The following is a 23,545-nucleotide window of genomic DNA, read 5'->3' on the forward strand; positions in this document are numbered from 1 at the left end:
TTTTTGCAAATTTAGTTGCTATTTTATAGGAACTTATTTTAAAAGCTTGAGGGTATATGCAAAACCATATCGCATCACTGATCTGTAGAATTACCCCTTAAATTTCTCTGTGTTCCTTTTTTCTTATAACAAAAGACTCATTGATTTTTGATGTCTGTATTCAAGTAGTGTGGTCAATAATCAAAAAGTTAGGGCCATAGAGATCAGGTAAGTCCTCACATCTTGTAATCCAATGACATCGATGAATAAAAGGTCTTTTTAAATTTGACTTTCCAATTTGAAACATTGGGAGAACCCAATATTTGTTTTTTTCTCATTTACCTTTTGAAAACCTTTATTCATTAGACAGAGGAAGTTCAAGAGTAACCTTTTCAATTGAACTTACTTCTTAACAAATCAAGATTCACTTGTGACTCATTGTTATTTAAATGTGAGAAGAACATAGGTACAGAGACTACTTAATGGGTTTGAGTTTTGACAAACTGGAACTTTTGGTTATTTCTAATATTATAAGAAGTCATCTGAGATGAATTTTCTCGCTATTTCTGACACTAAATTGTTTAAGCTTGATAGAGGAACCCTTATATAGCATCATACAAATGCTATCACAGTATTTTCTGTGGATTTTTTCCTTTCTTTTTTTTTTACCTTCTAAACTGCTTCCATTGGAGAAGGCAATGGCACCCTACTCCAGTACTCTTGCCTGGAAAATCCCATGGAGGGAGAAGCCTGGTAGGCTGCAGTCCATGGGGTCGCTAAGAGTTGGACACGACTGAGTGACTTCACTTTCACTTTTCACTTTCATGCATTGGAGAAGGAGATGGCAACCCACTCCAGTGTTCTTGGCTGGAGAATCCCAGGAATGGGGGAGCTTGGTGGGCTGCCGTCTATGGGATCACACAGAGTCGGACATGACTGAAGTGACTTAGCAGCAGCAGCAGCAAACTGCTTCCGTATAGTGCTTTCCTCTTGTTTTGAAAGTAGATTTTTTTTCCAATTAAATGTTAACTCATTTTCACTCAGCTTATCAGTTAGTAGATTTGTTAGAAATAATTTCATGTATAAATCTATTTTAAATAGCAGTGATGACACAGACAGTTTGATGCTGACACTAAGCGTATATTTTCAACAATTAAGATTGACTTGAAGCATCTAAGAGACAGTGAAAAAAACCCCAACAGATTGGATCATCTTTGCAGTCACTAGGTGCTCCAATCTGTTTTTAGCTAGAACAAAGTATAAATTAACTTTGAGAATATCTTTCCAGAGATTGACATCCTGTAGGCTTTGGGCTCTTTAGAATTTCCTCAGAAGTTATAATTTCCTTAAAGCTAAAATGTCAGTGACTGCATACAGCAGCATTTATAAATACACAGAGTATATGTTCATTATCAAAGCATCTTAAGATTATTTTATAAACACATTTTTATTAAGATATTTAAAACTTGTCTCATTAAGACCCTTACTGTGTAAAACTTGATTGCCTGGTCTTTTTGCTCAGGGGGCAAGATAATAATTTTTAAAGCTAAGAAGGATCTGGGGTGGGCTTGACCTAGGGCACTGTAACTGAGTGCTCGGGGGCGTGTGTACCCACTGTGTTAACACACAGAGCCTTCCCAGCACACTGGATTTATGTGAGTATTTAGGAAAAGAAGGTTGTCTATGTGATAAGCAGTTTAAAATGTTCTGCTAAGATAAAAGCAGGCATATTATTGACTATACCATCTGAATATTAACCTGAAAATTGAGTTGGTATCACTCTTTTTTAAAAATTAATGTATTTAGCTGCAATGCATCTTAGTTGCAGCATGAGGGATCTTCAGTTGCAGCGTGTGAACTCTGTAGTTAGGGCATGTGAACTCTTAGTTGCATGTGGGCTCTAGTTCCCTGACCAGGGATGGAACCTGGGTCCCCCTCCCTGTGGACCATCAGGGAAGTCCCTGGTCTCCCTTGTTGAAGGGTGCTTTGGGACTGGTTCCCTTCCATTGTGTCCAGGGGACCTCTGGAGTGTCAGTGTGTTACTGTGCAAAGAGCAGATTCCAGGATACAGAGAGGTGGACCAGATTTGGGGAACCTGTCCCCTAGGGTGCTGAAGAAACAGTTCTAGGTACAGGGTGCTAAAGCGCTTGGTCCATTTGGGGTTGATTCAGGCTGGTGACAATGTCTAAAAGATCCTATCTTAGTGGGTTGATGAGATGAGAAAACTGAAGTTATGTGACTTGTTCAAACTCCCAGGGTTTTAAAGAAAAAATTACCCTGACACTTATTAAAACAGTAAGGAAGTCTTTATTTAAGACTTGATACCTATTGCAATTGTGGAAGAGATCTGGCTTAACTCAGAATACAGCATAGAGAGCTGGGTATTTACAGCCAATGAGCAAAGAGAGGGGAGTCAGTGGATGGCAAATTACCAAGACATCAAGGGCAGGGACCCTGGCTGAACTGACTTGCTGATAGCAGGCCAGGGTGCTCAAGTGTCAAGGGTGGGTGGGGAGGACTTTGGTCAGACATGGAGGCTACTCAGACCTCAAGAGGGAGGAGGTCTCTTTACACTGACAGCGGGATTCTTGCTAAAACTGGGCCAGGCCATTCAAAGATAGAGCCTGAGGATGAGACTCGTTGAAAAGAGAGCTCAGAGGAGCTTCTGAACTTTGGTTAAGGATTGAGAGAGAGCCCTGGTCAGGTACAAGCCCAGAATGGCTGGACTGGCCTCTCCTCCTCCAGAGTCCATCTGATGTCCAGTGTCCACCTTCCCAGTGGACCACAATGCAGCCTTTCGGTTAGGACCCTCCACACTGTTAACTGAACCAAATGAATCCTCTCACCCACACGCAGTAAAGTGAATGTGCTGACCCCGGGATCAAGGTGAAGGAAAGGGCAGCGTTCACTGCAAGTGAGGAGTCCAGGCAGCTGGTGCTTAAGTCTGAACTCCCTGAAAGCTTTCAGGGAAAGGTTCATAAAGACAGGGTGAAGGAGGGAGATATGGGCTGTGTGGTGAACTCATGGACCTTTCTTCTGATTTTGTTGATGGTAAGGTAATCAGGGTCAGCGTATCAACCTGGTTTCACCTCATCTGGGGTCTATGTGCTTCTGGACAGCATGCAGTTAACTTCTCCCGCCTGGTGGGGTTTCATTCAGCAGCTGCAAAACAGCTCAAAGAACAAGGCTCAGAATATCCTCTACAGCCCTTGCTGCTGCTGCTGCTAAGTCACTTCAGTCGTGTCCGACTCTGTGTGATCCCATAGACGGCAGCCTACCAGGCTCCCTCGTCCCTGGGATTCTCCAGGCAAGAACACTGGAGTGGGTTGCCATTTCCTCCTCCAATGCATGAAAGTGTAAAGTGAATGGGAAGTCGCTCAGTCGTGTCCGACTCTTAGTGACCCCATGGACTGCAGCCTACCTGGCTCCTTCGTCCATGGGATATTCTAGGCAAGAGTACTGGAGTGGGGTGCCATTGCCTTCTCCGCTACAGCCCTTGAGGTGGAACTAGAGGTCTTCAACTTTGTTCAGCGACTAAACTATTATTTTGTCTTGCTTGACTGTTTCCTTTCTTCCTACATTTTCTCACTTCTTTGGTTAAATTTACTCTTTGGGACTCAGGGAAAACATAAGAGCCTAGAGTTTTACTACAAAGGCAGGCGGAGGACCTGCAGAGACAGCGAGGGAGGTCTGTTTTGCGAAGACCCCATAGGATCCTGCTCATCGCAAAGTCATTCCTTCAGCTAACGTGTGTGGGGCATTTATTAGGCCAGGCTTTTAGAATATGTAAGGGAATGAAATGGATGTAGGTATTGACTCTGATGAATTTTCTACTCTAACAGGGGGAAGACAGAAAGTACACAATAAACCTAATACCTAATTAAATTACAGGGTACCTCATTTTTGTTGTTGTTTAGTCACTAAGTCATACCTCACGTGATGGAACAAAAGACCGGTGAGCATGAAAAGGAGGTGGGAGTCTACGGGGTTTCATAGGAACGTGTGTCACTCACAGTTTTAAATAGGATAGTCAAGACGAACCTCTTGGAAGTGACATTTGAGCAGACAGTTGAAGGAGGTGAGGGAATTAGTCATAAGCTCTTTCAGGGAAGAATGTTCCAGACTGTGTAGATCTTGTAGGTGGGTGCTGCCTGGAATGTTCCAAGAACAGGGAGGAGGCTGGTGGGCTGGCAGGGAGGGACTTAGGGCTAGGGAGCTGAAGTCACAGTTAAAGAGGAAGCGTGAAGGAGATGGGGACCCACTGCAGGGAGAGGCATGATCTGACTTCCTTTGTAAAAGGATCCCTCCAGCTGGTGTGTGGAGGCCAGGAACAGAGGCAGGAAGGCCCACTGCAGTTTGCGGTCACCTCCCAGGTGAGCAACCAGGGTGGTTCTGCCAGGAGGGCTGCGTGGAGGAGGCCCCCCACTGACCTCTTAGTGCTGCTCCTATGTCAGTCTCTCCACTGAGGCTGGGAGAGTGTCCTGGCCACCTGGCAGTGTCAGAACTGCCAGGACATCTAAGATGAATGTCAACAACCCGATGAGGATGGGGGCTGAGTCATCTCTCCTACAACGATCAGTTCCCTAATTCTCCAGGACCTCCTGGGAGTTCAGCAACATTAAGTTGATTCTGACACTTAACTTCCCAGAGTTAGCACAGACCCCATGTCACAGACAGTCCTGCAGGATTGCTTCCACTTCAGGTGCCCATGGGAATGGGATCCCTGGGACACCCCAACTACAAATTCAGGGGTTCCCAGAACCCCTTCCCTTGGGTTCAATAACTCACTAGACTGACCCAGAACCCAGAGGGTGCTTTACTTACAATTACTGTTTATTGTAACTGCTCATGGAAGAGACAAGAGCTCTTGTCAAGATCATGGGTCAAGATTTGGGGGCAGCGCATGTGTAGAGCTCCCAGGCCCTGTCCGGGGGCCCCCACACCCCAGCACCTCCATGTGGTCACCAGCCTGGAAGTTCCTGTAGCTTAGTGGTTGTTTCTGAGTTCCCAGCAAAGTGTCCGTATTGGTGTGACTGATTACATCATTGACTGACTGAACTCTAGTCCTTCCCCCTCCATGGAGATTAGAAGGGTCAGAAAACTCCAACCCTCTAATCACAGGGTTGAGTCCTCCCTCCCCATCTGAAGCTATCTAGGGGCCCTGCCTTGAGCTACCTCATCAGCATACGAAAAACACTGTTTTCTCAGGGAATTCCGAGAGTTTTAGGAGTTTTGTGCCAAGACTCAGAGGCAAAGAGCAAATATTTATTTCCTATTATGCCATAATAGGAGGAGTAAAGATTCAGGTAAGACAGCAGGGTCCAGAGAGCAGGAGAGGAGGCAGACTAGCTGAGTCCAAGTGTATGAAGACTAAGCCCAGTGGGGAAGAGCAGTAGTGGGCAGTAGAGGGCCAAGCAAACCAGCCAGCCCTGACTTCTGATGGAGCTATGGATCTGATGGCAGTCAGCCAGGGATTGAGCTGGGAAGGTGGAGTCCAGAGAAAGAGCAAGTACTTAAGCGATTATGCCGCCCCTCCTAGGTTTCAGAAGTTCGTGAGTGTAAATAAGGTCAATTCATATTTACACCCACGTCTCCATGACTCCAGATCTTCACCTGTTGATAAGACCTTAACCCTGATGCTCTTCTTGTTGGCTTAACTTCTTCCCCGGCTATTTCTGGGTGTCCTTGGGGCGGTGACATCTCCTATGGTCTCAGGAACGAATTTGCTTATGTTCTTTCCACTTGAGCCTCTGGGTCAGGGGCACTTGTCATGACCTCTGTAGGTGGTGCCTCTGTAAGACTTTAACCCAACAGACCCCTTGGGACCAAAGTGACTGCCACCTGTGGACTGGAGGTCAGGAAGAGGAATGCCTTCTTCTCAAGCCCGTGCTGATTTTGTTTCCTGGGAGAGAGGCATTGCTGCCTGGACTTATTCCCACCCAGGGTTTCATGGCACTGGTCCTTCACCCTCTGTCTTCACAGGCTCCAAACCGGCCCCTCTCATGTGGCCAGAGAGGGGATGGTGGGTCCCATCCTGTCCTTTCTACATCTTTTCTCTTCCTTAGACACATACTTCCGCATCCAAACAAAACAAGACCAACTCCACAAACACCCTCCACAAACACAGACACCCATTTGTTTTAAGAGAAAACAAATCGTGTAATGGAAAGAGTGTAGACTTTGGAGCCAGACATACTTGGTCTGAATCCCATTTTCTAGTCATGCAGCCTTAGGGAAAACAATGCCCATAAAAATGTTAGATGAGAGCCTGTGAATGTAAGACACTTATGTTGTATCTGATGCGGCTCTCATCCTTCCATCCTCCAGAAGCCCGCACAAAGCCCCACCCACAACCTGAGCACCTGTCCTCAATGCAGGTGCCCTGGGGGGTGCCGCGATCACCACTACTGCCGCCGCAGCCTACAGAGCAGCTGCAGACCGGTCTGTCTTGTCCCTCTTATTGGTGGCGGGGTGTCCCTTCCCATCACTGTCAGCCCCTCCCTTTCCACCTGCGCTGGGCTCTCTTTGGGGAGGGGCTTATGGAGTGTCACTGGCCATCAGACAGGAAGTGCAAGAGACAAAGAGAGGGCCCAGGGCGCATCCTGGAGACACCACTGATGGTCTACACAGGCTGGTCTGGGGCCCAGAGCGGGTGGAGAGTGGCCCCCTGCAGGGTGCTGGTGCATACGGAGGGTGCTGGTTCTCATCCCCCTCCCCTGGAATTAGCAGAAGTCCTCTGCTCAGCCTTGGTACCCCTCTGCCTTGTGGTAAAAATTTTATCATGGGGAATTTCAGGCGTCCAGAGAAGCAGAGGGAACTGTTTATTACAGTGAGCGTCCTGTACCCAGGGGGCAGATTTCAGCAGTTGTCATAATTCAGCCACAGGTATTCCTGTCTCTCTTTTTCTTTGCCTTTTCATGTTGAAGCAAACCCTAGATGTCCTATTTCCCCTGGTCCTCGCAGCAGAGCCCTGGGGGTGCAGATGTGTGTGTTGGGAAGCTTCGTAAACTGCAGGGCGGTCCCTAGGGAGCCCCGAGGGCTGTCCCCCTCCAGGCAGGCTCCTGTCAGGGGAGGAGGACCCAAGTGTGGACCCAGGACAGGTTCGGTGCAGTCACAGAATCACCGACGGGAGACGAGGAACTGTCTCAGCTGTAGAAATACACGTGTCATTGAAAATACACAGGGGTCGGAATCACTGCCCTTTAGACACTGCTCACGAAGGTCCACTCCACTGAAAAATCAACTGATAGCTTTTCCTTAAGAATAATAATAATGTTAGTCTATTACCCAGCAAGAAACACAGTTTTAAATTATCTCATTTACTGAATCTCCTGGGGGAGGGGTAGAGGGAGAGGGAATCTCATATAGAAATGGTAACTTAGCCCAACTGACTCAAGATTATTATTATTTTTTAATTAAGCAGTAGGCAAAATGATTTGTTTATGATACTTTAATATAAATGGTTCTTAATTTCTAGTTTGTTATGATTGCAAGCAATAGCCACAGAAAAACAACATAGAAACAAAACGCTAATTCTTTCCAGAGGCAAAGCCAAATGCAATCTGAAACCTGCAGCACCTCCTGCTGCTGCCGCTGCTGCTAAGCCTCTTCAGTCCTGTCCGACTCTGTGCGACCCCATAGATGGCAGCCCGCCAGGCTCCCCCGTCCCTGGGATTCTAGGCCAAGTTAAATAGCTGCTGTAGAAAAAGCCTTCAAAGACTGAATAGAAAAAAACATCCCTTGAAGAATCATAGAAAATATTAAAAACAGAAAAATGTATAAAAGGGATTGCCTATGATTGTGACAACTGGCACCTGAAGGCATAGCCTAACAATCTGACATTTTGACATAAAATTAAATGGTCACCTGCTCCCTACTGCCCACAGAAAGAGAAAAATAAATAAATAAATTAATTAACCTTTCTCATGTTGCAAGAAAGTGGTGGCTGAATGTAGAGTCCCAGAGGAAGATATTTCAGACACTATTTAATTTGTTCCTTTCACCTGCATGGAGAAGATGGAGGCAAATGTGATGGTTCTGTGTAGAACTACAGACCCATCATACACTTATATTGTCCTTTTTTTTAAACTAGGGAAGGCTTAGCTTAAAGCTTCAGTTGAGCCCCAGAAGAAGAGTTCAGAGGGCTGGCAAGCAGAACACGTGCCTTGCAGAGAACTGGAGGCTTCTCAGCCCACAGTCACTGAAAAAGGCAAACACTGGGAGGGTCATCCTTATGTCTGCATTTTAGTAGCTGTGTACCTTGCCATCATATTCTTTGCATTCTTAGGTCATGTTACAATAAGAGATGATTCAAAATCCTTGTTTCCTGTTCTGGAACAGAAAATTGTGCTAATGTATTTTTAGTATAAATACCATGAACGTTACCCAGTTTACTTACAACTGTTTAGCAAAGGCTGCTCAAAGGGTTAGTTAGGTTTAGCCCATTCTTTAAATTCATAGAATGGATTATTTATGGATTAAGTCCACTCAGTTGACTGGTTAAGTCACGTCTAGTTGTTGGTGTGTTTTTTTTTTTTCCTCTTTAATGTCTTTAAAGCAAAATGTTCAGAGAAATGTGCAAAAGAAGGTATAAGGATATAAGCATGGCTGCAGGGCTCTGGGAGGATGCCCAGGAAGGAGGGGTGGGGATGAGGTGGGAAAGGTGAGTCTACGAAGACTTTGGACTTGAAGTACTGAGTGTTGTTATGCTGGGGCGAGGCTAAGTCATACTTCATAACAGATCAACTCAGTGGCAACAGGAATTAATTAACAGGATTAGTCAGAGGGGAAAGGATTCGGGGCAGTGGGGAAAATATTTAGAAAACAAGAAAGTGACCAGCGTCTTAAAAGACAAACACACATATAAATTGCAATTGCTAATAACATTAAGTATATGTTTTCTGAAGTACACTTAACTGCCCTTAATAGCTTTTTCATTGATGAGTTATTATATTTTATTTTTTTAAAGTATTTATTCTTAATTGAAGGATAATTGCTTTATAGTATTGTGTTGGTTTCTATCAAACATCAACATGAATCAGCCAAAATTACTTAGCTGTTATATTTATAAAGATTATAGAAATAGTGAACAATCATAGGTTTTTTGGGGGGGAGGATTTAGATTTGAGTGAATTCTGAAAAAAAAAAGCACAGCTGTTCATATGACTATTATTCTATGCTTTCTCTGTTAAAAATCTTGTCTTTGGTTCTTCAGAAATATTCATTTTCAGAAGCTGTCAGTAAATAGATATCTTTTCTATTTTATAACTATCTAATTTATCCAATAAAATCCTTATCAAGAGAAAATTTGAAATGGTTTGGAAAATGAGCAAAATGTAGGATTTTAACAGAGGAAGGGTCCATTCAGTTACAGTAATCATATAAAATTCAGTCATTTTTGTTTTTTATGGATTCATTCCCAATTTTCCTTAAAAAATTCTCTCTTGACCTATTTCTAACTAGCATTTCCTTTGTGTCCCCTCCAAGTGGTTGCCTGCCAACTACTATCATTGTCCGCCAAACAGCAAATGCATGAAGCTATTTGTAAACCTTCCATATGAGGAAGGCTGTAGCATGATCCCTTTTTATACAAAGCAAAGGAAAAACCCAGAAAGGTGTTTTTCACAAATTCACAGATCTATAATTTTGTGGGCACAGTTTCTATAATTCATATTTTCAAGTTATTGTGGCACTGACTGCACAGACATAAAACACAATGCTTTTGAAGTGATCATTCATTGACATTATCACTCCAAGTCCAAACATTTGGAAATGAAATAAAATAAGAAATTTAAAAAAAACTTTAATGAATATAAGCAAGAAATGTTAAAGATAAAATATGACAAAATAAAAAAGATTCCCATTTGTTTTTCGTAAATAAACTCATTTCTCAAATCCTTCTGACCAGAGGATGTTAGTTTAATCAAATTATGGTCTAGGGATTCTGTTTGAGACACTACTTCACAGCTAAATATGTTGTTGTTTAGTCCCTAAGTCATGTCCAACTCTTTACGACTCCATGGACTGCAGCAGGCCTATTCTTCAAGAACTCCCAGAGGTGCTCAGATATGTAGGGGAGCGTAGTTTTCAACAAGTAATTCAACTGGCTATAATGAATGAAACGGAAGTAGTGAAATGTACAATCTCACCCTTTCGGCTGCATTGTCTGTGTCTCTATTCTGTAGTGCATGCTCACGTATTTATCATATTCATTTAAACGTGTTTCCCAGCATGTGCCTGAGGGCTCTTGTGCTGCCTACCTCTGGCCAGACTGTAAAACTGCCACGTGCTTGAGAATACAAGATTGTGATTAGCTCCTAGGAGAGAATTTAGGGCACCTACCCCTAAGGCATGGGCTTCCCAGGTGGTGCTAGTGGTAAAGAACCTGCCTGCCTAACGCAGGTGACATAAGAGACATGGGTTCGATCCCTGGGTCGGGAAGATCCCCTGGAGGAGGGTATGGAAACCCACTCCAGTATTCTTGGCTGCAGAATCCCATGGACAGAGGAGCCTGGTGGGCTACAGTCCATGGGGTCACGAAGAGTCGGACACAACTGAAGCGACTTAGCAGTCAAGCATGCATGCAGTCCCTAAGGTGTGCTGACTCTGCGAGATTTTTAGACTCTCAAAGCAAATGTTTCTCTTCTACTTCAATTCTGGGGTGCAGCACAGAATGAGAACATTGAATGGAGACCCGGGTTCTGGTCTTGACACTTGGTGTTTGCAAGGAAACTTCAGACAAATTACTTGCCCTCTCTGGGTCCTGAGTCCTGATTTGTAATTGTGGATGATAATGTTAGATTCTTCTGGGAATTAAATATGACAGTGGATATGAAAGAGTCAGCATGTGGTTGGTGATAAGTAAATACGAACAAGCACTGTTATTTTTCCTTATAGTGAATATAAGGGATATTTTTCCTTATAGTGAACCCCACATCTGTCTCTGGAGTCGCAGAAATTTTTGCACATGAAAATCTTTCTCCTATTTGAACAGTATAGCATGCACGCTGGAGTCACGTTTTCCCCAGGATAAACATCTCTGTTAGCACCAATAACAGGCCCACATGGAGATATGCACAGGGTATGGGTTTGCGGGACCTGCATGTGGTCTGGGGCAGTTAGAACTTTTCTGAATCTCCTTTTCATCTGTAAAATAGGAATAAACATGCCGCATAGGATTTTAGTGAAGATTAAATGACAAGCGTTTGGTGCCTAGGAAGTGTTTCATTAGCCACACGGATTATTATTATTGTACATGATTTTCCATTTCTCACATCCCAATGACTGCTTTAAGTGAACAACAGTCTTGGTGATAGGATTTCAGAGGCAGTAAGTGACGCACCTCCCGCCCTTTGATCCCAGGGCCCACACTGCGGTAGAAATTAAAATTCCTTTGAGAGCCAGGAAGTGTCTGCTGAGCCACTGGGGGAAGAAGCAGCAGGGGTCAGAGCACAGTGCTTCGGGCTGGAGGGGGAGGGCTGGCTGGGAGCTCCCTGTGTGTGTGGTCTTCTCCAAAGAAGGTTAAAGAGATGGAAGGAAAAATAAACGATATCTCTAAACACACAGGAACACAGGGGAATGCACCAGAATGGAAGTCCCAGGGCCACTTTGGAGGGGGTCCTTGTGCGCAGGAGGGGTGTGCCTGGTGGGTGTGTGAAGGATACAGCTGATGGGAGCTGAGCCTGGGTATGCTCAGGAGGAGAGACAATGAAGGAAGAGAAGACCAGACCTCGGTCTAGACAGAGGGCCACCCAGGAGAGCAGTCTCTTTCCTGACTGCGGTGCTCGTCCAGGAAAGCCTTTAATGGAAAGCCACGCTGTGGCACTCAGCAGCTTGCCTTTATTTCAGCATTGTCCCTTTTATGTTGAAATGATATTTCTGCATCATTCTAGTCTTGGCTGCCCTTGAGGTTCAGTGGTAAAGAGTCTGAGCGCCAATGTAGTAGATGCAGGTTTGATCTCTGGGTCAGGAAAATTCCCTGGAGGAGGAAATGGCAACCTACTCCAGTATTCTTTTTTTTTTTTTTTTTTTTAACTCCAGTATTCTTGCCGGAAAAATTCCATGGACAGAGGATCCTGGCGGGCTACAGTCCATGGGGTTGCAAAGGAGTCGGACAAGACTGAGTGACTGAGCACACAGGCCGTTCAGTTCCTAATGGGCAGTGGGGCTGTTATTAAGATCATTATCTGTCTGATTTCTGAGCCCCTGGCAGAGAGCCTGCACCTAGGAGGGGTAACGTTTACTGAGCTCAGCAGTGCTGGGGACGCAGTGGATACAAGCACAGAGTGTGTCAGGAGAAGAGTTGAAGTTCAGATCAAAGGTTGAAGGGGACCTGAGACACACTGGCTTGCTTCATGGTTTTTCCAGCACTGACCTCCAGAGCCAGAGAGGAGGGCACAGGGGAGGATAAAGGCGACAAGAAGGGTGTGAGGCCTCCTCCTTACGGTGCCTGCCTGATTGATGTTTCCCGTGAGCTGACTCACCCCCGGGCAGAGGGGGACATACCCCTCCGGGGACTGTGCCCCTTAGTCAGAGTGCCAATGCCTAGGGCATCCCGGTTGTCATGTGTTTTTATTGTATGAATACACGTGACCCTCCCAGGTCAGTGATAGTCCGTTTCACCTCCTCATAACCCCAAGGAAGGGTCCTACAGGTGAGGCGGTGAGCTTGGAGTGGTGACATCCCATGGAAAGGTGTGAGAGCCAAGAATCTGACTATGAGTTCGTTCGCACATGAAGGGGCAGAGGGCTTCCCTGACAGCTCAGTTGGTAAAGAATCCACCTGCCATGTGGGAGACCTGGGTTCGATCCCTGGGTTGGGAAGATTTCCTGGAGAAGGGAATGGCAACCCACTCCAGTATTCTTGCCTAGAGAATTCCATGGACTGTATAGTCCATGGGGTTGCAAAGAGTCTGACATGACTGAACAACTTTCACTTTCACTTTCAAGGGGGTAGAGGGTGGAGACAGGTAGAGAGTGAAGAAAAGCAACATGTAAAATAAAGGGCAAAACAGAAGGGAAATTGTTAATTTCCTAAAAGAAAAGAAAAAATATAAATAGCCGGAAAACACAGAAAAAAGGATGGAGCGTATTAGAGTGTATTATGGTATCGTTGCTCATACCATTTCCTTTTTTATGTCCAGTGCAATCAATTTTTATGATGGAGCGTTTTATAGACTTAGCAGCAGTTATAGGTTTATGTCAAAAGTTTCCTTACTGTTGTGTCTAGGGCGAGACTCCATTCAGTTCAGTTCACCCTAATTATTAGCATGGGGTACATTCATTTTAATGTACCTACTGCCATAGTTAGCTCGCCCTGTCCCTGTATTTTCTATAAAATGTTCCAAGAGAGGATGTTTCATCAAAGATTACATAAGTAGAAGAGGAATTCAGAGGCCATGGGTGGTTTTATTATTCCTGAAATGGCTAAGACAGCTCAAAATGTGTCACCTTGACAAAATCTGAGGGCCCGAGTCACTTTTTCCCTTTCTAATGTGAAGTTCTTTCTGATTACCCCATTGCCGTTCAGAAGCACAACTACACTTAAGGCTCTTCCTGGGTAATCAGGCTTTGACCCAGTTATATATGAACAATCTGGGATTTCTGGCAACTTAACAACTACCTCTCACATTAACAACAGATTCAAAAGCATGAGGTAAAGCGTGTACAGTCTCATGCTTTACCTGATGCTTTTACTCTAGGGGGTGCATAATGCCCTCTTTGAAAGGAGCAAAGGCAGGAACGTTAATTCAGAAACATGACATCATTTCCCAAAGCATGTTGAATGGAACTAAAAATAGAAGTCAAGCTACTGCGTCTACACCGGCACGAAGAGAAGGGAAGTTTTGTTACTTGTCTGGCTAATTGATTATTGAACGTGGTTGCTGGATAAGCCATGCCTGGGCCACCGGCCTCTCTGGTTGAAAACCAGGTCCTCTGTGTAAGGATCACTCTGTGTGAGGCCTCGATGGTGGAGCGTGGGGTCCATGAGCTTAGGGAACAGACACACACGATGTAAGTCAGCAGGCAGGTGGGCACGAGGCTCGCTCACAGCTGTGGCGCCCTGTGAGGCATCAGGCTTCCAGAATCTGAAGGAGGAGTGGGCGTTGGAGGAGAAAGGACACAGGCAAAGGCCACGTGAGAGAGCAGGGGGGCTGATCTGATGGGGCTGGAGCAGAGCCCAGAAAGGGAGGTGGGAGGTGGGGAGAGCACATTGGTGAGGTGGGGGGCGGGGCGTGGATGAGTGTGCAAAGTAGAACTCGCATGTTCTCCTAAGGAGCCTGTATTTCATCTTGTTCACGTATGTGTTTGAGGGCAAAGATGTCAGTTCCGACCACTCTGGAAAAGGCCCAGAGCATCTTAAGAAGATGGTTAAATAGATAAACCACTGGACCCACCAGGAAAATCACGGGAGCCACGTTCACAGGTGTTTGAGCCCAGAGGGGTTCTGCACACAGTGTGCAGGGAACGCCTTTGCTTCACATCAACTACAATGTTGTTATTATGTTAGATGTAATTCACATATCACGAAACTCACCATTTTAAAGGTTTTTTAGGTTCACCAGCAGTGGAGACTGCACAGGGCAGAGGGCAGGTGCTGGGCACCCTGGGAAAGCCTGGAGAGAAAGCCTGTGCGACCAGCAAACCTCACCCAAGACAGTGGACTCTCCATGCTCCCTCAAAGTCAGGCGATCTGATGGAAAGCAGAAATGGGAGAGCCTTATCAAATAGAGATGCTCAGGAATAGGGGTTAAGAAGAGAGAGGGTGAACTCACTCCCCTGCCAGAGCCATGGGGCTCAGGACCACCCAGTCAAGGAGAACAGCCCACCCTCTTCCTCTCTTCCCTCAGGGCTTTGGCCTGTGTGGGGTCAATCACAGCTGACTATTTGCGGGACAGGGAGAGAGCAGACCCCCACCTGCTCCCCTCAAAGGCTGGCAGCCTTTGACCATCTGCCCTAGTGCGGGGTGCTGATGGCTTCAGCAAGAAGAGAGCTGACCTTTGCATGAGGATTGAAGGTTGAAATTTTATATAATGATTTTGGCTGGATTTGTTCCAATTATAGAAATGAAATCATGTTGTATAACTTAAAGAGACCTCAGAACTGTGGTTATGTTAGAGTGAGCAGAAAAACCATAGAATCTGCTCCGATTCCCATCCCAAGGCAGAGAAAGGTGACGGGCACAAAACGTTACCCCTAATCCTTCAGAAAATGTGCCTTGACGTGTTAGTACTCAGGCTTTTACAATCTTACCAGTTATGCTGTTTTCTAACACTGCTAAAGTACGTGTTAGTCACTCAGTTGTGTCCGACTATTTGCGATCCCATACCCTGTAGCCCACCAGGCTCCTCTGTTCATGGAATTCTCCAGGCAAGAATACTGGTGTGGGTTGCATGCCATTCTCCAGGGGATCTTCCCAACCGAGGGATAGGACCTGGGTCTCCCACACTGTGGGCTGATTCTTTACCATCTGAGCCATGAGGGAAGTCCCTAATACTTCTACAGATAATTCAAACATAACTTTGCTGTGTAGATTAGAGCAAAGCTGTAGGCTGAACCAACAGTCACTCATAAATTTCATCTCTCTTGCTGGAACCTGCCACAGAGGTTTGGAAGGCTAGATAAACCCATGGACCCTCCGTATTCACAGGTTCTACATCTGAGGGTTCAGCCAACCGTAGGTTGAAAATACTAGAAAAAAATTTCAGAAAGTTCCAAAAAGCAAAATTTAAATTTTCCATGGGCTAGCAATTTACATTACATTTACATTGTAGTAGGTATTATACATAACCTATATAGAATTTATGAGTGATTGTTGGTTCAGCCTAAAGTATTAGGGACTTTCCTCATGGCCCAGATGGTAAACTTATAGATGATTTAAAGTACACAGAAGATGTGTGTAGGTTATGTGTAGATATTATGTCCTTTTATACAAGGAACTTGAGCATCCAAGGATTTTGGAAACCAGGGGGGTCATGGAACCAATCCACCTCCATCCTGCCCTCCATAGCCAGGGACAACTGTGCTCACTTTTCTTGAGGTTTCCTCACAGCTACGGGGTGTCCATGTGATAAGAATTTTGGCCAATGAGAGAGAAACAGAAGTGTGCTCAGGAAATTCTACTTTTCCCATAAAACAGAGAGGGTGGGAGTCTTCCCTTTTCCCTTCTTCCTTCATCGAATGTGGAAATGTTGAGCTGTATTGGCCATTTTATGGGAAGGAGTGGGAGGTCTCCATGTCACTGGGGTGCTGATCTTGAAGAAGAACAGCCTTCCTCTGCGCTGTGAGAAAAACAAACCCTTACTGGTTTAGCTACTGCTAGTCAGGTAATCAGTTATTTGCAACCAAAAGCATCTTGGACAGAACAAAAACCCAAAATAAAACCTTGCTGACCGATGTTAGGGGTAAAGTGAATATCCACTTATATGCAGCCATTCATTTAACTCTAAATATCTGAGTAACATTTATTAATTATAGGCCCTTAAGGTACAAAGAGACATGCGCTGCAATGAATAGAAATGAAATATGATGAACAGAAATGTGATTGGCACTAAAGTACCAATGTGAATGTACAACATACAGGTTATATAGGATGACTCAGACTGAAGAGTGCAGGAAAGGTTCAGGAAGTAGTGATTCTAGGACTACAACTTAGGGATTATCAGAAAGAGAGGGTTGACTGGAGGATGCAGGCAGGTGGGACAATGCAGGTGGAGGCCATGGGGAAGGTCAGGCAGTGTGAAGTGACCACATTTTGTAAACACTAGGTTAACAGAGAGACTTGGACTATATAGAAAGCTGAGCACCAAAGAATTGATGCTTTTGAACTGTGGTGTTGGAGAAGACTCTTGAGAGTCCCTTGAACTGCAAAGAAATCCAACCAATCAGTCCTAAAGGAAATCAGTCCTGAATGTTCATTGGAAGGACTGATGCTGAAGCTGAAGCTCTAATACGTTGGCCACCTGATGTGAAGAGGTGACTCGTTGGAAAAAACCTCTGACGTTGGGAAAGATTGAAGGCGGGAGGAAATAGGGATGACAGAGGATGAGATGGTTGTATGCCATCACTGATTCAATGGACATGAGTTTGAGCAAGCTCTGGGAGTTGGTGATGGACAGGGAGGCCTGGTGTGCTGCAGTCCATGGGGTCACAAAGAGTCGGACATGACTGAGCGACTGAACTGACTGACTAGGTTAACACTGAACAGTGCTGGGGCTTTGCAGCTGCATTTCCTGTGTTCAAAATCAGGCTCTTCCGTTCATAGCTGAAAGATGTTTACTTTCATTTTCTTAAGCTGAAATTGAGGTCTTCATGTGCTTCACGGGGTGGCTGGGAAGACTGAATGAGCTGAATCACAGAAGGTTTTTAGTTGGTGCGTGGCATGTAGTGAGTATTCCATGAATGCTGATATTAAGTATCAGCTGATCTTGGACACAGACTGTATCAGGGTTGGCAGGGTGGCCACAGAAGAATTTGAGAAGATTGATGGGGGCTAAACTGTAATGGGAGAAGGCAATGGCACCCCACTCCAGTACTCTTGCCTGGAAAATCCCATGGATGGAGGAGCCTGGTAGGCTGCAGTCCATGGGGTCGCTGAGAGTCGGACATGACTGAGCGACTTCACTTTTCACTTTCATGCATTGGAGAAGGAAATGGCAACCCACTCCAGTGTTCTTGCCTGGAGAATCCCAGGCACAGGGGAGCCTGGTGGGCTGCGGTCTATGGGGTTGCACACCGTCGAACACGGCTGAAGCGACTTAGCAGCAGCAGCAGCAGCAAACTGTGATGAGCCTTATATGCCACACTGGATAGTTTGACCGTTGATCCTACAGATCCCTGTAGGTTTTGGAGCAAAAACTAAGTCAAGAGTGGCCTCCTTGTTGTCAAGTGGGGGCACTTCAGCAACTTGGCACTCTTGATTCCCTTCTTGAAGCATTTTACTTAATCTCACAGAGACCAGTTTTTCTTGGTTTTGTTCTTAAGTCTTGTCTTCTTCAGTCATCCTAACCTCTGGTGCCTGAGGAGTCTTTGTAGAATGTAGCTGTGATCACCTAACTTGATTAAAGCCTAAAGGGTACTCCCTATGTCCTTCCAGTCACTCCATATATTCGTGGTGTAGAGGCTTCATGACCACATGGTTGTATTTTTTTTATGCTCTGCATGACTTTTACCCTCTGACCCTTACAAAGGCAACTGTAGAAGCTCCTCAGCTTTATTGCTATTTTTATTCCATGATTTGTGGTCCTGTTTCCTCTCCCTTAGATACCGTCTTCCTTTCTCTGCTTGGCTTATGGTTTTACTCATCCTTTAGGACTTCACTGAACTGTGTGCCCACAATATCGTCATCTTTCTGTTTCCAAGTTAAATAGTCTTGTGCTGACTCATGAAACAAGGGAATAATGATTTGTTACACTTTTGTCTTTTTATAACTGGCCAACATTCTGCAGAAGGAACCGATTAATTGTTTCCCTTGACTCAAAGACGCGCAATCGGGAACATTCCACTTCGTAAAATCATGAAGCAATTGTTTCAGGGGAAGTTAACCTCAGCCTGGAGCTATGCTTCCAAACTGCAGTGTGAGGCTGAGAATGGACCACAATAAAAATTTAGGAATTTTTACGCTGGATTGGACTGGTGTTTTTTGTGTGTGTTTTTAAGATTCACTTATTTATGGGCTTTCCTAGTAGCTCATTGGTAAACAATCTGCCAATGCAGGAGATACAGATTTGATCACTGGGTTGGGAGGATCCCCTGGAGAAGGAAATGCAAACCCACTCCAGTATATTTGCCAGGAGAACCCCAAAGACAGAGGAGCCTGGCAGGCTACAGTCTATGGGGTTATAAAGAGTAGGACATGACTCAGCAACTAAACAACAAAAATGGCTGCACTCTTCCTTGCTTGCAGTGAGCAGGGAGCTAGTCTTCATTGCTGTGTGAGGGCCTCTCATCATGATAGCTTCTGTTGTTGCAGAACACAGGCTTTTGGCACGCAGGCTTCAGTATTTGTGGCACTTGGGCTCAATAGTTGTGGCTTGCAGACTCTAGAGCACACGCTCAGTGGTTGTGGTGCACAGCTTAGCTGCTCCGCAGCATGAGGGATCTTCGCGGACCAGGGATCAAGCCCAGATCCCCTACATTGGCAGGTGGATTTTTTATCACTGAGCCACCAGGGAAGCCCTGGACTGGTGTTTTTTGATGATGACCCTGGGTAGGATTTTTAGTTACTAAAATGAATCGTTTGGCAGGGACTGGGAGATTTTCATCACCTAAGAGTGATGGGGAAGCTGGGGCCCATGTTGTACCAGGTGTGTGTCATCCAGGGAAAAAGAAAGGAAGCACCAGGGCAAGTTAAAACAGGTGTCATGAGAAGGAATCTTGTTTTCTGTGTCCTGCGGAGTCCAACACATGCAATCAAACAGCTTTATCTGCCCATCTCCACAACTGAAACAGGCTCAGAGGGTGGTCCTATGATCCCCCTTACTTACTGACTTGGACTTACCATGAAAGGGGGGACTGAAAGCTCTGGTTTCTTATTGTTCTGCATTTGATAAAAGCATTAAGGCTCAGCTTAACATTTCCTAAGTCTTCTCTGGTGGCTCAGCTGGTAAAGAATCCGCCCCATAATGTGGGAGACCCCGGTACGATTCCTGGGTCCAGAAGATGCTCTGGAGAACGGAAAGGCTACCCACTCCAGTATTCTGGCCTGGAGAATTCCATGGACTGTGCAGTCCATGGGGTCACAAAGAGTTGGACACGACTGAGCGACCTTCACACTTCTCTAACATTTCCTAGAATATATTTTTCAAATTTCCTTCTTATCATACATAATGGTGATGTTTCATGAACAGATATTCATTGAAGGTTGTACACTTTTGAAAAATTAAAATACCCATGTAAGTATTCATTGGGTTAAGTACCTGAAGATAGTTCTTCGCAATGGAAAGTCAGGAAATTATTAGAAATGAGGTTTACACCATGATAGGAGTACTGAAAAATACTATTTGTCCATGGTGTAATTACTGTCATATTAAAAAACCTTACATTTATGGCAGTGTATAAAATCATTAGCATTTGGGTGGGCATTCGAATCACGAATAATATTTGAGTTTGCACTTCTTTGTATGTTCCAGATATTTACTCATTCCTTCTCTTCTCCCTCCCTCTCTCGGTCCTTCCTTCCTTCCTCTGTATTTACTGAGCACCTATTGTGTGTGACGACCTCTTCCAGGCCCCATGAAACCATCAGTAAAAGGACACAGGAATTCCAAACCTGTGTCTGTGTTGGGTGGGACATGGATCAGAGAGAGAACTGGGACAGGGAAAAGAATCGGACTACACTGAATGCAGGTGACAGGGGAGGGAATGCGAGCTGCCCCAGTTCTGTCCCTCTTTGTAGGTTCTTTCTGCATAAGGTCATCTCCCAGTGCTTTACCCAGGCATCTGCTTACTGGGCCTTCTTAGGCAGGAGTTCTCCAGTCACCCTACTGCCTCTCCTGTCCTGTCCTGTCCTGCCCCGATGCCCTCCCCTCACTTAAAAAGAACAGGCTGACCTCGTGATGTGAATTTATATCATTTGTACACTTGGTTATTGTTGTTTTCCTTCCTCAAAACATCAGCATGAGATAGGGACTCTGTTTCGTTCATTGCTGTATTCCTGCCATTTAGAAATGTCTGTTTCTAAATTGACACCTGGGCTTCCCAGGTGGCCCTAGTGGTAAAGAACCCTCCTGCCAATGCAGGAGAAGCAAGAGATATGGGTTTGATCCCTGGGTGAGGAGAATGGCCTGGAGTAGGAAATGGCAACCCATCCCAGTATTCTTGCCTGGACAATCCCATACACAGAGGAGCCTGGAGGGCTACAATCCAGGGGGTCGCAAAGAGTCGGACACCACTGAGTGACTAACACTTTGATCTAGTACACAGGAGAGGTTGAATAAATACTCACTGATTCAATGAATGATTCCCTACTCTATATCCTTAGCTTTGGCACCTTGTTAAGTTCCAGATGTGCATTCCGCATGCTGACTAATCCTTTAACGTGTATTTCAAGCATACTATGAACCCCAGATATTCAGAGCTTTTTGTGATCAGCGTCCTTCCCCAGCCAAATCTGCTTTGATTCTTATGAAACTCTCTCCCTTCAGGTCATTTCTCTGTCTCTCAAGTCTTCACTGTGCATCTATATTCTTCTGTCACCACATCCTATTTGCCTGGCTCCTTAGGAGATGCTTAAGAAAATCAGGGACCAGAGGGTTATCAAAGGATTGAGGTGTGAAGGATTTGTCCTGGGGTTGTGCATGCTGTGACACTTTAGTGGAGGAGTGAGAGCTCACATTCTACTTGTTGATACTGTTTTAAAGAAATTTATTTTATTTTATATTGCAGTATTTCCTGGTAGCTCAGCTGGTAAAGAATCTGCCTGCAATGCAGGAGACCCCAGTTTGATTCCTGGATTGGGAAGATGCCCTGGAGAAGGAAATGGCAACCCACTCCAGTATTCTTGCCTGGAAAATCCCATGGATAGAGGAGCCTGGTGGGGTACAGTCCATGGGGTTGCAAAGAGTTGGACACGACTGAGCAACTAAGCACAAATAGTCTATTAACAATGTTGGGTTAGGTTCAGGTGTACAGAAAAGTGAATCAGTTATATATATATATGTATCTATTCTTTAAAAAATTCTCATTTAGGTTATTGCAGAGTATTACACAGAGTGCCCCATGCTATACAGTAGGTCCTTTTTGGTTATCTATTTTAAATATAGCAGTGTGTACATATCCATCCCAAACTCCAATCTATCCTTCCCCTTTACCATTCTCTTCTGGTAATCATAAGTTACTTCTCTAAGACCTATTTCTGTTTCATAAATAAGTTCATTTGTATCAGGATTCTGCATATAAGCTATAGCATATGATACTAGTCTCACTCTGTGTGATACACTTGCTTGTATCATCTTGTCTGATTGAAGAAGTGTATTTGTCTGTTAGAGTTTTCTGACCTGATCTTTATATTACATTAGCCTGTCTCCCTCTGATTGATTGAACAAACTTACTTTCCAAGCAGAGAAAGACTTGAATGATTTACAGGAACTTCACTTTTAAATATGGTTGGAAGGAAGGGATGGAACAGCTGTAGGGGTGTTTTGTATCTTTATTACTGATAATGAGTTCTGAATAATATTTCTTGTGTGTGTGTGAGAAGTATAATTGAAAACCAGTAATTAATGCCATCTTTGGGGTCAACACAAAAACTTAATTCTACCAAGGGTATTTTAACAAGAAGCACACAAGTTTACCTGTTCACGACAGAGTCTTTGAGCTGCCTTAGTAGATGTTGCCTTTTTTTTTTTTTTGCAACGTGTCTCATCCACACCTAGGAGAAGTTAGCTCGAAGAAAGGACATGTTCTGAAGGGTCATCAAGCCACATACACTTTCAAATGGCAAGGCCACGTTGGTCACTCTGGGGCGAGTCCATCGACTCTGAGAGTGTGCTTCTGATTTCAAGGAGCTTGCAGGTGCGATGGGTAACAGGCCACAACAACAGAAGACAATACTGCCGAGTTAAGTCCGCGTGCCTTCTCATCTATCGCTTTCTGGCTGGCAGTCCAGCAGGAAACTGAATCGATAGATCGTCCTTTTGTGCCTTAAAAGCAAACAGGAAACGAAAGCGTGGAGGCATTCTGCGGCTGTCTCTTTCCCCGCTGGTGCCCGAGAGGCCCCCGCCGATCTCATCCGGAGATGCCTCCAGACACTCACAAGTTCCTAGGGTTGAAGGAGACAGAGGCCCTGGAAAGGGCAAGTTCTGCACGCACCGGCTCTTTGGAACTCGGTCACGGAAAACACAAGTCTTCTCTAATCCGTGTGGGGGTTGTCCGCGAGTGAGACGCGGGGAGGGCGGGGCGGGGGCGGGGCTTGTGGAGGGCGGGGCCAGCAGCAATTCACCTACAAATCCGGGAGGGGCGGGGCCAGCGGCGTCTGAAGTAACGGGACAGGCCGGGTGGGCGGGGCGAGTCCTGACGGGCGGGTGAGGCCTGGTGGGCCCAGGGCTTTCTCGAGAAAAGGTGAGGAAGGGGCGGGACCTGGAGGGCCGGGCGGGGCTTGGGGCGGGGCCAGCCCTCCGAGTCCTGAAGCGCAGGCCGGGCGTCTCCTTAGCTAACGGTCCTGGCGGGCGCGTACCCGCGGGCGGCGCCTCCGGGGCCCCTCCCCGGCCTCGGCTTCCTCCCGCGGCTCCGGTCGGCGGGCGCGGCCGGGCCGGACGGCGCGGGCGGCGGGGAGCATGGCGAGGGCGCGGTGGCCACGGCCGTGAGGACGCGCCATGGGTGACAGGTGAGCGCGCGTCGGCGGGGGCCGCGACCCCTCGTGGCTCCCGCTGAGGCCTTTCCTTCGCGCAGGTGGCTCCGGGTGACTGTGCTGCCCGGCTGCGCGGGCTGCAGGACCGTAGCGGTGCCCGCGTCCTGGACGGTGCGCGACGTGAAGCGGCGCCTTGCGGCCGAGACCGGCTTCCCCGCGTCGGAGCAGAGGCTGTGGCTCGGCGGCCGGCAGGTAGGGCGGGGACGGGCCCTGGGGTGGG

The 23,545-nt window shown here is 45.9% G+C and overlaps 1 protein-coding gene and 1 long non-coding RNA gene across 4 annotated transcripts in view; one reads left to right on the forward strand and one right to left on the reverse strand.

Annotated features, from left to right (window-relative positions):
• The window catches only part of LOC105609560 (uncharacterized), a 35,377-nt gene extending 12,522 nt beyond the window's left edge, over nucleotides 1–22,855 (reverse strand). Inside the window, exons 1-2 of the long non-coding RNA XR_001043094.4 lie at nucleotides 22,271–22,855; nucleotides 14,515–14,670 (exon numbers count right to left, since the gene is read on the reverse strand). This is a non-coding gene — a long non-coding RNA (uncharacterized LOC105609560). The remainder of the gene's footprint in view (nucleotides 1–14,514; nucleotides 14,671–22,270) is intronic.
• Nucleotides 1–23,545, forward strand: part of SACS (sacsin molecular chaperone) — an 81,371-nt gene that overhangs the window by 16,617 nt on the left and 41,209 nt on the right. For 2 of the 3 annotated variants that reach the window (XM_060394094.1, XM_060394096.1), the window contains exon 3: nucleotides 23,367–23,517. In XM_060394094.1, coding sequence (XP_060250077.1) covers nucleotides 23,367–23,517 — 151 coding nt within the window. Of the gene's footprint in view, nucleotides 1–23,129; nucleotides 23,302–23,366; nucleotides 23,518–23,545 lie in introns of those variants that run through there. The other variant, XM_060394095.1, reaches the window with a different exon arrangement.

Source organism: Ovis aries, chromosome 10 (assembly GCF_016772045.2).
Source record: "Ovis aries strain OAR_USU_Benz2616 breed Rambouillet chromosome 10, ARS-UI_Ramb_v3.0, whole genome shotgun sequence".
Lineage (NCBI taxonomy): Eukaryota > Metazoa > Chordata > Mammalia > Artiodactyla > Bovidae > Ovis > Ovis aries.